At 45.0% G+C, this 14,817-nt stretch overlaps 1 protein-coding gene across 1 annotated transcript in view; it reads left to right on the plus strand.

The window, feature by feature from the left end:
- LOC146830557 (protein brambleberry-like) overlaps positions 1-14,817 on the plus strand; it is a 204,490-nt gene that overhangs the window by 35,857 nt on the left and 153,816 nt on the right. Inside the window, exon 3 of the mRNA XM_085604049.1 lies at positions 4,418-4,546. Coding sequence (XP_085460175.1) covers positions 4,418-4,546 — 129 coding nt within the window. The remainder of the gene's footprint in view (positions 1-4,417; positions 4,547-14,817) is intronic.

Raw genomic sequence — 14,817 nt, forward strand, 5'->3', positions numbered from 1 at the left:
GGCATTAACCTGCATAAGAAATGAGCACACAGCCCGTATCCCGCAGCGATAAAATTAATCTTAGTAATTTCCCTCCCCTATCACTCCACTATCCTTTTTCAATCCAAATGACAAAATCGCATGTCCACCGCTCAAACTAATTTCATATCTCCCTATACTAATTCACCACTGATCTCTTTGGGTTCCTACGTAGCCTGCTAGTAGCCGAAAACGCACTTCAACACCTCATCGGGGCAGCAAGCGCTATATACATTCAATTACAATTTTATAAACTTTCTGTTTTTTTATTACTAACCATAAATCGAAATGGTTGCATTAGTGTTTAAAGCAGTTTATTTAGTAATGTATACCTTCACTACTTTAAGTCCTAAATAAAGAAAAAGTATGTAATTAACATCTGCTCTATATTCCTCTCCCAAATCTCTAAAATGCTTAAATAATTCAACTAATGCAAAATCGGGGTTTTATTTTCTCGGTGCTTTTAGTTCACTGAAAGTATAACATTGTTTTGTTTGCGCGTGTATTCAAATTTGTTTCCAAGCAATGCATATTTACATCTTGGCCTAAAACCTATTTAACCTCTAGCTGCAATTGAAAATAGTCCTCTGTTTCTCTGCAAGAAAAAAGCCTCTTAAGCGTGTCAGTTGTCTGTATTCTTCAGTGGATCTGCGCTGCAACAAGAGCATGAATAATATCTAAATTGCTGTCTTTGCCTTTATAAGCAATTGATTGTAGATACATACTCCCTCTCACCAGTGTGTGTAGGAAAACAGACACCGCCATTCTCTGTCTCTTTTCATACTATTTTCTGTCTCCCGTCCCATAAATAACACTTGCCTTATCCCATTTTGTCCTTCGGATCATACTGTTGATAATATCCTCGGCGCGCTTAAGAATCTGGGAAATGCCACCACCAAAAACTCTGTGCCCAAATGCACTAGAAAGGGTGTCTGGACTGCTTTGTAGTCTTGTGCTGTGCCTGGTATAGGGTCGGCCATCTTCTCCTTTCCAGGAAGGTCCACACGCTACAAAAGAATTCCCTATGTACCAGTGACTTCTCCCCCCATACATTGAGGTAGTTGCTTGTTCTGTGGCTCTGATCGCGAATGCCTTTTTCGCACCTCTGCTAAAATGTAGTCGGAAGTTCTTGTTGGCTATGCCCAGTAGGACCTATACCTGGAACTTCAGAATTTTATAGAATGTCATCTGTCTTGTCAAGAACCTCTTGCCGTGAAGTTTAGGGCACAGCCATAGGAGGTGTACCAGTGTTGCACTTTCTCCACCTCCTCTCTAGCTCATATCCCACCTTCCTCTGTCCACTAGAGCCGCCTTTCTGGGGTGTACCAATATGTACGCATCTAGATCATGGCCTCCTGGGCCGATGCCGCATGGCCATGGTGCATGCAGTGGTGTGTGCTTCCAGCCACTCTGCTTCAGTGACTGGCCTGCCGCTCTCTCCTTCTCACCTACTTTAGCCCAGAGTTTTTAATGCGGACCATGATTCGTTCAATGACCTATACAGTTCTGAGGTCCTCTTTTGTAACTAGTCATATTTGAAAAGTAGTTCGCAGATAAAGAATCCAAGGCTTTAACCATGAGATGCAAAACCCTTTGCCAGATGTGTGTGCAGCGAAAGTTTTCTGCTTTTGGCAATCTAAATGGACGCTTCAAGTCCTCAAACTGCAGGAGGCCATTACATCAGAGCTCACTGAGCCTTCTGAAACCTGTCCTCCCACATTCATCGTGCCATTGTGGGGTGAAATCCTGGTTCCCCTGTATCCCTGGTTCCCTGTATCTGAGTCCTAGTCCTCGCACCGCTCTGTGTCCCAGACAGAGTTACTCTGGTGACTGGCAAAGAATATAGCCCCCAGGCCATATGTTTTTGGGGAGCTGAAATTATGTACATTATGCAACATTTTGGTCTACAAAACGCCATTGTTTCTCAGATTGATCACAGAATTACATACCACTACAATGGCTTGGTAATCCCTCATTACTTCTGGTAGGCTAGGCCCCTTCCTTTTGGTGGTTTCTTCATAGTGCCACTGGCGAGCTGATAATTTAATATGGGCAGGAAAGAAAGTCCAGTCTGTTTCTGCAGCCTTTGGAACATTGGAATGGGTGCTGGCAATGGAAGGGATGGAAAAAGAAACGGCTATCTGGGAAGAAGCGCCATCCTCACCCCTGCGTTCTTCTGCTTCCACAGCCCTTTCATGTGACAACTGGAGCTCCTTTGGGGTTGCCCTAAAGGGCTGTAATTGACCTGCATTGGAGAGATCTGTACCCACAGGTATATCAGTCCATTGGAATAGGTATTTTCCTGGTCACTCTGCTACCTGGAATGCAGGCAGCATCAAACAACTTTTCTGCATTTTGGTCCAGTTTATTTTGAAGCATCATGCCATTCCATACCTGCACAGTTAATGCATAAGAGCTGCAACAGAATTGGCCCATTCCATGGTAGTCGCTGTCCCATCATCGTCTTCTCGTTTGTGCACATCTCCGCCCTACTGATAAGCCTGCTATTTCAGTGTTTTTACGCTTTTTCTCTGATAGTAAAATTCCTATCTGTGCAGAGAGCATTGGGGAGAGCAGACATCCCTGCTCGATTCCCTTTTCTATCGCTGTCTGCCCAGAGGAGCAGTAGCGGACTCGTATCGATGCTCTGAAGCTCTTACAGCAGCAGAGTAACCACTGTCTAAATGTCGGCCCAATCCAAAGGTTACCCATGTCCGCTCTAGGAACCTCCAACGGTTCAGGTCAAACACCTTTTCGGCCTCTAGTGAAGTCAACACTGCTTCCTTTTGGTGTTCTCTCAGTATTGCAGATCAAATGTAACAACTTTTTTGTATTATCCCACAACTTTGGCCCAGTATAAAGCCTGAATGGTCTGCCTCCACCACCCTGGCAGAATCATACTCTGTTTTCTCCCTAAAATAACTATGACTAACTTGACATCCACATTTAAAGAGATCAGCTTGAGGAGCTGCATGGTGACTTCTCTTTGCATGGTCTGGAATGACCAAGATCATGATTCGAGCATTGACTTTGATTCCTCTGGTCCCTGCAATGGAATTAAAGTGCAGGTCCAGCAACGAGGTGAACTCTCTATAATAAGTTTTGAAGAAAAGAGCATTGATGCCACCTGTGCTTGATGCCCTGATTGAACTACACTTTGGAAATCTCCATAATGACTTTGCCAAAATTCACCACTTTTCCCAGTTGAAGGCTTTGTCCCTCCATGATGCTTGTATTTGTGCCTCATCTGTTTGAGGTCCTTTTAATTAATCTATTTCTTCAGGATTGTATGGTATCTGGTTAAACAACCTAAATGCATGATTTATATCTGCAATCTTCCTGTAGATCTACTGGTACGAGTTTCTAATTTAGGTCACTCAAGTAGAAGCGATTGTGGTTCACAGAGTTAATGTCAGCTGCCTTCCTGCCTTGTTTCCCCATCATAATATCTCTGTGTGATTCGCACAAGGTTATATTGAGCTCTGTATTTGTCTAGTATTTTTTGCACTTGGTCAGTGGTTTGTATACACAAAATCATCCTTGACCCCATTGTTTGTGATCTCTCTCCAATTTGTTTAATTGGGTTCCCAGCTTTTCCCTCTTTCCCTGCAGTTGTTGAGCCTAGCTGACTGTGGCAGGAAGCATCCCCGCCCTGCTGCTTTAAGGGCGTCCTATAGTGTGCCATCTTCCACTTCAACCCCATTGTTCTATGCCAAGAAACCTAATATATTCTTGGATCGCTCGTACCATCTTCTTGTATGAAGCAGGATATCTTTAAGCCACGCGCCTATCTCTCTGATTTCCCACCGGTGTCTGTAATGCCAGTCATATGTGTGGTCCGAGAGGGAGATGTGCCTCGGTTACCATTGTTGTATCAGACAGAATGAAGGTAAGCCTCATGCAGGGGTGGTGTGCAGAGGGAAAACTAATCCAGGGTTGTTTGTTGAAAGTGGTGCGATGCATCCTGGAGGCCTAGTTTTGGAGCCAAGGCTTCTGCAGATATGAAATCTGTGTGGCCAACTCCGAGAGCAGATCAGTCGATGGTATTGACCTTGACAATACTTCGCTCTTCTCCTATCATAACTTCCCTTCAGTTCTCTCTCGTTTAAACCAGAAAAAGACCAATTGTAAGATCTCGGGTGGTGATAGCGAGTGGAGAATTGAAGGTGACTAAAAGGTCTTGTTCACGGGGGAACGTCTCAGAAGGGAGGACAAGTGGTGGGGTCCCAATGAGCACGCTGTAGTGGGTTGGATTTTATGAAGCACTGACTATTTTCTTTTTTAGGACTGATTTTGTTTTACCCATTGTAACATCACTGTTAAGCTGTTAGCAGCCTGGTCTGTGCTGGGGATGTGTTGCAGACATTTATTTGCTGCTGTTTTGGTGTTGGTTTAACAGGTTGTGAGTCAGCTGCAGGCCTCCTGTACAGACCTGTCGGAAGAAGAATTGGCCAAGCTGGGGGTGGCACTGTTCAACTGTCAAGCATCGGTGGAGGGTCGTCCAACCTACCCATGCACTGAGGAGATGGTAAGCACAGGCGTAAATTAGTGGAACTTCAGGAAGTATCTTGTAAGGACAAGCGAGCAGTTTGTGTAAGATGAAGTAATTTCAAGATGTCATGTGTGAGGTAATGAGGTGGGTTTGAGGTTGTGCCGTACACTCTATACAGTAACGTGAGGTGGGTTCAGGGTTTTAGAAATTGTATTTGTACTTATTTATTTCATTTACAAAACCAGGAATCAATGGCAGAAACAAATAACCCTTCAAGGTACCTATTAAAAGGACACATTTATAATATGACTGGACACACAACCCAAAATTAAAACAATGACCAAAAAGAATAAACAAACCATGTTTAAAACAAATTCATGCAATAAATGTCAGGGGTGGAAGAAATAGTAGTTGGTGCATGGGGGTTTGGGAGATCAATGCTTTGTAGACACTGTAAGTCCTCTCTGATGGATGATGGGTTCTGAGGTGGTGCTGTACTCTGATAGGGCTGATGGGGATGTTCGGAATAGTTGATGCAAGGTGCTCGGAGGACTCCGTGCTTTGTAATGTACGTAGGGGACCATCGCTGTATTGTGGGAAAATAAATTGCAAGAAATTTGATTATTAACAGGTGTGGGTGGCTGCCCAACTCAACGGAGGGTACGGAGAGTAAGGGGTAGGAGGTGGATGCCATCCACAGTGGGAGGGCCAGTGGTTCAGCGTTACTTGTTTTGAGGGAGAGCACCACAAGACTGACCCAAGTGAGGCCACTTTTGACCTGGGACTGCTGCCTGCGCTGTCGCACAGACCAAGAAAAGGAGACCTGTCCCAGGCATACCCTTCCATGACATGCATGTTCTGTGGAAAGCCCATGAGCTGCAACAATGTAATTAATATCCAGTGTCGGCTGGATGGATGATGCTTGCACTCTGAAACGACATGATAAATGAGTGCATGGGGTGCTCCAAATGGGATGTGTTCTATATGTTTTATTTTATTTCTGCTTTGCCCTCTCTTCTGGAATGATTGTTTGATTGACCATGGTGTATATATTTGAATGGTGACCTATTTAAAACTACAAATTTTATAGCTTACAAATCTTGTCGGGCATACACAACTGTATGGCATCTATTCTACATGGTCTAGACCTAGTCTAAGGAGACTGGATGCCACCAGAGTTGAAGAAAAAGGAGGTGATTCTGAACTTTCATTCTAAAGCAACAATGTCACATAGTACATTCTAAGGCACCTACTCTGCTGTGCCACGCTATGCCAGTGGCCTCTATTCTGGACTTGGAATGTGTTTAATCAACTTCCACAAATCCAGGATGCTTCAGCAAGACAAGTTCTTATCCTGAACTCATGCGACCATATCACTTCTGTCCTTAAGGTCGTGCACGGTTTACCTGTCCTAAGAAGAATATCTTTCAAATCACTCTGCTTCACTCACACTTTTCTTTTCTGTATATTTTTTTTTTTTTTTTTTTTTTTTTAGTCTGAGGAAGAAAATTAGATTTGGAACAGCTCCACGCTTAATCACGCCTTCCCTTCAGAAGAACCTGCATAGTTCAGCTCTCCTGCTCTGTCCAAACCTACAAACTATGAAACAACTTCCCCATGAAAATAAGGATACGCTTCAACCACATGGATTTCAGAAAAACAATACATTTATTCGACTCGCCATAAGTCTGAGTTCTCCTGTTGCTCCATTGCATTAAACTATCCTTTGCCATCAGTATTTGGTACCCCTGAACCAATTCCATATGGCACTTCCGGGTGACTTGGCCTCCAGTGGGTCTGGGCACTGGTATTCCTTGGTACGACGCCTTAAACTCACTACTGGATTACCTCTCACCTCTCACTGTCCCAGTGGGTTAGGGCTCCTATGCCCCCCAAATGCACCTGCACACAAAGGTGGTGGCCTGTTTTTCTGCGCTGCAGGGCACAGCCTTCACTCTGTTGTTCTTAGCAGTGCCCGCAAAGACCTGTTTTCTTTAAAACACTGTCCACGTGTAATGTTAAGTACGGACGTGTGAGGCTATGCTTATCTTGCACTCCCCAGAAAACCCCATGTTTGTTCTAATATGCTACCATACCTACAAACCTCAAGCACTGCACCGAATAGTTGCTGTTTAGAGCATACTACAAGCAACACCCTTTCAGCCATACACCTGAAGGGCATGAAGGAACTAGTGAAAATCCATATGCGTCATGAACTTGTCAGGGTTATGAAGTGCTGTACAATTGACACAGCTGCTTACTCAATATTCCAGAATGTTTTGGGCCTTGCAATTAGTAGGATAGATTATATAAATATCAATACAATAAAATGCAGACAGATATTTGTTTCTTGATGAAGGATTTTATCTCACTATGACTACTATACAGTGGCTGTTGATGTCATCCGAGTATCTGCCATGATGATTCTCTATATACCGTTAAGGTGCAGCTTATTTTAAAGAGTAAAGTGCCTAGTGTTTTTGTGCTGTGTTGACAACAGTCCACTTGTAGTCAATTGGTTGAAGAAGTGCAACAGGAACCAACGTTTGATGGGATAACCCTAGATATTGAAGCTTAGGTTGATATGAAAAGTGCAGAATTTGTCTTTAGGTTTGCATTAAACCTTTCTGTATATCATTCTGATTATACTGCACTACAAGAAGCCCATAAACACCCACATCGACCAAAGAGATGCAGAGGTCTCTGAAGTGTAGGACAAGGTCACACGGATGCCTCTGTCTCAAGATAGAAGTAGGACTATCACACAGGCATCAAACGACCAGGACCCTGAGTAGATGGTCTTCCTGATGCTGGGCGGCAAATGCTTCCAAGAGCCTTAAACTGAACTACAGATTGCTCTGGTACTTAAAGTCCTTTGAAACTTCAGCAGTGCCTGTATTGAGGTCTTTCAGTGGTTTTGCCATCAGTCATATTTATTGATTCTGAGAAAAACGCCTGAGATATTGATGCACCACCAGTGCTGAGACCTATGCTTCTGGAAAACACTGTGGGTGATACGAGGGGCACCTACTACAGGGGGACAAAGCAATCTCTACCCACTCCCCCTCAAAAAAAAAAGTCTGTGTGAGCGCTGCCTCTCATACCTTCACAGGGAGGCCTGCAGCCAACTCATTCCTGTCTCCAGGAGCTATTTGCTCAGCAAGTCTCTTGGTGGACTGGGCTGGAGAAAAAATATTCCACCTGTGTACATTTTCTTTCTCGTGCACCAGACCAGCTTGGAGACTCGAAGTGTAGGCTGGGTTACTTCCATCAAGCTTCGCTCTAAATCAAGCCCCTAATTTATTTAAAGGATCTAGATCTAACCGGACGTGGAGCTGGAGTGTGAATACTGCGACATAATGTATCTTGGTTGCATTCTCTTTGCCACATTCTGAAGTTGGCCTTAACTGCTCATTGACGCTACCCTTGGGGTGTTGAGTATACTGAGGGAATAACTTGGTTTTTACCTACCCATACAACGGAATTGTGTACTTTAGGACAATGACTGTACTCATTTTTTTTTTTAATCAAAGATTCAGAGTACTTGGGATAAGACTAAATAAATACTTTTAGTATGTGTGGGGGGATAGACTGGTTATTCATATGCACTGAATAAATCGTCTACTCTGAGCTCAGCATGTCCCTTTCGACACCCCCGAGCAAAAAGCAAGACTTTCGGTCCTGGAGGAGGCCAGCATCTGATATGGCTCGATGTCTGAATTGCAGAGCAATCCTGCTAAAATAGTGACCCTTTGCCACTCTAAAAGTTGCTGCTGCAGCTGGGTACCAGCTACTGGACAGACTACCTGCCCTGTATCCACGAGGAGGGGTGTGCAGTGGGAAATTTGTGGGTCCAGCTGATGCCATCTCCTTAATCCCCCCCTTAATCCTGCAAGACTGCGAATGGGAGGTTGGTTTGTATGGGATTGCTTATTTGACGGCGCAGGAATACCAGTCGTGCAGAAGTCCTGGTCTAGGTGAAGGGACAGCAGACAAATGTGCGAGCTACGAGCTTGACAAATGCCAAGGAGCCGTGCTTGCCAACCCTTCTGGTATAAGTGCTAGGCTATTACTTTTTAGTCTGGCCTGCCAGCTACAAGTTTCAGGTGTCTTTACTACAACTTTTTACAACAGTCGTTTTTGGTCTCGCCTGACACAGGCCATGCGCTGTCATTTGTGAGACATTCTATTAGCTTACAGGGGACTGGAGATTACTGTTGGTTGGCCTAATCGTCACTCTTATTCCTGACTACACTTCCTCTTCCTGTGTTTGTCCCTCCCCTGGAGCTTGGCCCAAGTACTGCTGTAGTGATTTCCCTTCTGGGCCTACTTTGGTTCTTTCTTAGGTTAGTGTTTTACACGTTTTAGGCTGACTCAGCTCTGCATAGCTACATATAATACATTTAGTTTTAGCAACATTGTTCTGGGAATACGCTGTACATGTTGCTAGTTATTCAAGGACTCTTCTTGGGATTCGGCCTGCATATGTTGTATTGCTCGGAATACAAAACCTACTGTTTTCTTTGCTTGTTCAGCATCAGCTCCTAACTTTTAGAAGTAACACGGTTGCACAGTTGCATCTTCCAACACATGGTTTTTGTCATACAAGCTGTGTCTTGTCTCCTTGGGGGACAGAGAGGAGCATTCCGGCAGAGAAGACTGTTTTGGAATAAAAGCATTGGCTGGCCTGCAGCTCAGCATAAACTGAGTTTAAGCTCACAATTTGGACCACCTCCCTACATACTCCAGGTATGGGGTCGGAGCCTAATCCCAGATAGCACATATAAATCCCTTTGCTCATACAACAAGGATAGATTTGCCAGATAGACAGTTTGCCATGGTTGGGGTGTTTGTCCTATATCCTCTGTTAGTAATGCTGATTACTTTGTTTAGTTGCATCTACCTAATGAACACAGCACATTTGCTACATAATAGACTACAGTAGTTTCAATAAATGTATTGTAAATTTCTTTGTGTCTTTCTTGTGTGTTAACACATGCATGCATGCATGATTGGGTGAGCAAAGAAAGGGGTAGGATCTGTTTCCACGGTTCACTTGGGACTAGAGTCATGTTTGAGGCTGCCAACATCAACTGCTACTCTGGGTAGAGTAGACGTTGTGGTGAGGCACTGTGAGCTAGCTAGGATTTGGGTAGACAGGTACAGATGTTGACGAGAGACACTCTGATGTCCTGTCGTCCTCCTACACAGTCCTGCTTTACCAGCAGAATCTATGCAACACTGCTTCCTTGTTTCACGGTGTCTTTTCCACTGCGGTTTCAGATGTACTTTTGTTTTCCTTTTACTTGTTGGCCCTGTCCTCTTTGCCTGCTGTTTGTTGCTCGCCTTACCACCTCCGGTGTTGTTGCTCCCTCCCCCCTCTCCCACATTATTGCTTATCCTATGTTCTTAGCCCTCTCTCGCCCTTGCTTCCTCTCGTGTTGCTTGCCCCCTCCTGCCCTTTGTGTTGGTTGTTGGACAGGGAGTGTTTTGTGTTCCGACTTTATATATTTTTTTAAATATTTTTTTATTTTATAACAACCGTGAAGTTATTAAAACATTGAAACAGTTGTAGTTTACCAAGCAGTGGCAAATTGATTGAAAAAATATAGTATATCCTCTAGAATTTTCCAGAGTATACGTTGAACCAACATCATATCCCAGCATACAGTGTATTGTGCATGCTTCAAATGACCATCTCCCCCCCCTTGTGTTGTGCAAGGTCTTACGCTCTCCATGGGCCCTTCGGCCCCATCTATCGGCCTAAGTCCATAGTAATCCATCCACCGGCCCCAGGCTCTGGGAAATTTGAGGGGTCAGCCCCTACTGTAAAAGGTGACCTGCAATGCCACCATGTAGAGGTCCATGCCCCACGTCCATGCCCCACGTCCATTCTTCGATAGTGGACACATCAGTCTCGCCCCCCCATCGCTTAGCCACGTCTCTTAGCCACCATCAAACCAAGGGCACTAAATACTAATATTGAAAACATGGAGGCTATACATCATTCGGCATTCCCAATAGAATGCATTTGGGATTTGTCTGAAGAGCGATGTCTAAAATGGCGCTAAGCTTTTATTATCTCAGCCTCATTGCCCTGAATGTGGGAGCATCCCCATATTGTGTGAAAAGTCTCCCTTTGAGGCATGACTACGTGGACCAGTCTGGGTTGCCACTTTACCCATATTGTGCAATCTATATGTATCATAATATACCCAAGGCAGGATTTTAAACTGAATTAAACGCAGTCTGGATTTGATAGCCACTTCCCTGGGGTGCATCAATGTGGCTTCTCAATCTATGTCCTCCATTTCTCCCACATCTCGTTTTCGAAGCGCAACCAGGTTATCAGGCATGTTGTTGTTCCATGTTACACATGTGAGTGAAATTGCTTCCTTTGTTATCTGTTCTTGTAGCAATGCCCCCTCTAATGGAGCATACCCCGGTATCTGAGTAGCCAACAGCCCTTCGGCTAGCCATGCATGCCTCCGTTGTGCATATTTTAGAAACTGGGATGGGTGTAGGTTGTATTCTCTACAAAAGGTTGTCAGTGGCTTGAACTTGGAACTCGCCATTCTATTTTTGAATTACATCAGCAGTCGCTCCCTACAGCTTTACTTGTCCTCTCTCTCCTTGTTGTTGATTGCACCTTCTTAACCTCCTGCCCCATCCCATGTTTGCCTCTCCTACCCCATCCCATGTTGTTTGCCTCCTCCTGCCCCCCAAAAGGTAAATTTAAATAAAAAAGAAATGCCATGTGTATAACGGCACAGATGCTGTGCAGGATGGTAGGAAGTTTGAAGAAAAAAAAAAACCTTACGCCATGGCAAGCATTTCTTTACTTTCCCCCACGCTGCACTGCTGTAAAACATGGCGTAAACATTGCAAATGCCATTATGTCTTGCATAAACAAGACCCATTGGTTTTGCCAATGGTTACCACGGCTTTGCCTTCAGTTACAGAGGCAGCACACACGTCGTGCGCTCGTTTACAAACCGAGAAAGAGTTGTCCATTGTAGGGTGCACTCCGGTGCACATAGTTTGACATTTATGATGGAAAAGAAAAACCAGAAGCATCACGATTCAGAGGAAAAGATACATGACCTGGTGAGTCACTCATGCCTGACGTAGAACAAGTTGAAATGTTCTGTGTTCTAGAAGGGATGCTTTGTTTAAATCAGTATTCTGTCACTGTTCCAAATAAATGCCAAAGCCTTAAAGAAGAAAGAAGAAAATAGGCTGAAATGGACCCACGTCGAAGGCCTCCAGTTAAGTACAGGGTGTCATAACTTTGGTATGAACTCTTATAAAAACTAAGTTCAGTTAATTTATATTAATGCTTCAGTATTTTGGAGGGGCTTGCATACCTTACAAAGACTTCACCCTCTGACCCGAGAACGTCCTGAGTAAGAAAAGGATCCCCAAGAGTGGAGCCAGCTGCCCCTTACTCCCCCATTCCTCTCAGAAGTCTGTGACTCCCTCCACCAGGGCTCTCCAACCTTTACTTTTGTTCAATGAATAGGATTCTGAGCTACTAACATTAGTTTTAGAACAGTGACCGCATCAGACACGATTACCTTCGTTACCACTCTATACAAGACCACCAGCATTGGTCACCTCCATGCATCAGCAGAGTTGCCAGCAGTACTGTAAAAAAAGGCTTTGTCCGTTGGAATGCCTTTACATGGGTAATACATAGCAGCCATCGCTGCAGTGCCAGAGCATCAAGGTAGAACTGTTAGGGGAAAAAGTCCCTGGTAGCCACCTGATTTTATCACTCCAATATCAGCTTGAAATATATTTTGGAACCCCAAACATTTTTCTCCTACTATTAACTTATGAGTTCTGAAAATACACATTGTGAGTCTCAAATACACACTTTTTAATTTTGGTTTCCATATATTCAACCAAGCAAGAGCTTTAAATGTAGTAGGTTGGGCTGCACACAGGAGAGCTACTTACAGGTGGCAGGAGAGCTACCTGTAGCTTACAAGCCACTCCTTGGAGAAGCCTGCCCTGCAACATGGGAGACTGCAGTAAACTGGTCTGTTTGCTTTACAAAGTTCACACCCAGCAGTGGGGCCAATTAAGGGGCTCCCTGTGAACAAAATGGGAAGCAGACCTAGCTCGGTTTCTAGCCACACCCGGTCTTTAGTAATTTCATATTTTAAATATATTTAGTTCAACATCCTAAACTGAGCATACCTTACCCCGCATCGCCTTCACAGGATCTACCCAGGAGCGCCCGCCCTCTGTTCCCCGTGTCACACCATGGAGGTGGACCTGCCCCGTGTACTTTGGTCTTGTGGGTCACTTATAGGTTATTGGTCTGAGAGCCGCTGCCCATCCATATGGGTGAAGAGGCCATACCCCCTCACCTTTTTCCAGAAAAGTGTCTTGTCAGGCTGAGCAATCCTGACAGACACTCTTCTTGGTCAGCCAAGACATGAGCTAAATGTGCTGCTTGAGCTGAACTATGCCAGGCTTAGGATTTCAAAGCCCTGTGGGCGTGACCTCAGCTTGGCAAAAGTGCCTCGAGGTCCTCCTCCTCATTACAACCCCAATGTGATGAGGGCTGATGCCGATTAGGGGTGGATGACGCATACAGGGGCCCACATGGTCGAACCTACCACAGGACACAGAGGTGAAAGTTGGTTTTCGAAAGGCACTTCACAATCAACTGGAAGAGCCGCCCGCACCAGCAGTCCAGACTTGAGCCAGAGTGGCTCTTCCATTAGCGTGCAGCCACACCGGGGTGAGCCGGCTGTTTTACAGAAACACTCGATTGCACACGACTGGGACTCTTTGGTTGCTGTCTTCACACAGGCCTCCCCCTTAGATTCTCCCGCTGACATTTCAGACTTACACTGGCATCGAAGATCCTGCACCGTTGTTCTAATGTACTCCATCCTCAAAGCAAACTAGCCTCGGTCCGTAGTCTGGGTTGGCTGTGTCTAGGTAGGCCAGGGGACCCTGTTTGAGACCATGGAAAATGACAGTCGCTCTGTGGCAGTGGCAAGGAACGGCAGGGGTGTGGGGAAACTCAGAGGATGGGTAGTGACCCACAGGTGAAGGGTAATGAATAGTTTAGGGTTTTCCAAAGTTACTAGCCGGTTTATAGATCTGGGGTTGATCCTGGCTAAGCGAGAAATTACCTCCCATTGGAAGGCGAGGCAGGCTATTCGTTTAGTGAGGTGGAACAGGGAGATGGTGAAATGGGCTGGGAGTGAAGGGAATTAAAGGCTACAGCTGGCCCGGCGTAGTGGAAGTGAGAAGTCTCAGGAAATGGCGCAAGCATGGATGGCACTTCTGGAGTTGCTAAAGCACCCTCCAGGTGACGGTGCGGAGGATTTGGAGGAGAGGGGTGTGGCAGGGGACACTTGAGCGACACTTCACCGTGCACCGTCATAGTCCATGTATGTGTTTCTGATTTCAACCCTGCTGGCGACCAATGTGTTCCCATACAATGGATTGTACTACACATGCGCGGGAAAAGGGGCCTCCGGGATTTCGTCTTGCCGCAACAACTCTTGGTGCTTCAATAACACCCCTTCACTGAACGGGTCGTCCACGGTGGGCGTCCTGCTCTTTCCCACAGTATGAGGCCTGTGTGCGTGAGGGTGTCCGCTGGGGTAAGTAGGCCACACAGTGGAATGCGGGAGCGTGAATAGCGGGTAGCACGTTTCCAATATGTGATCGCGTTGTTCAATGGCAGTGGGAGTTTCGGAGGGCCTGCCACTCCTGGCGCAGCAGTGGTTGCAACGTACCCGAGCGCAGCAGGGAGATGTAGTTATTGACAAAAAGAGAGGGGGGGGGGGGGGTTTGGGGGGTTAGGTAAAAAGTAAAATTGTCAAAGCAGCAAATAATTTGAAGGTGCTCACTACCCGTGGGAAGCTAAATCTGTTCATTTTAAACATCTGTCTGAAAACGGGCTCCGGAACCTTTGAAAAACTACAGCTGCAAGCTTAAATGGAAGATTAAAAAAACTTTACCAAAATGTTACTACGTTAAAGTTAGGATTGTACTAAATGAGAGTGGATTACTAGTTTGAGGAAACTGTTGTGGAAAGGGGATGCTGAACTTGGTTCGGAATCGCCCTCATTAACTGTTTTCAGCCCTTTAAAATGTATTATACCATCAGCGACTGAAAATCTATACCTGTATTTGCATATTTTGAACCAACTTGTTTCATATCTTCATCAACACCTCAAGGTTCATTTACCTAAACCTGCTCCATATTTAAATTAAAATGTAACCTCTTATTCTGCAGCATGGCATCCATTTTTCATTGATATAAAATTCTAGCA

Source organism: Triturus cristatus, chromosome 5_1 (genome assembly GCF_964204655.1).
Source record: "Triturus cristatus chromosome 5_1, aTriCri1.1, whole genome shotgun sequence".
Lineage (NCBI taxonomy): Eukaryota > Metazoa > Chordata > Amphibia > Caudata > Salamandridae > Triturus > Triturus cristatus.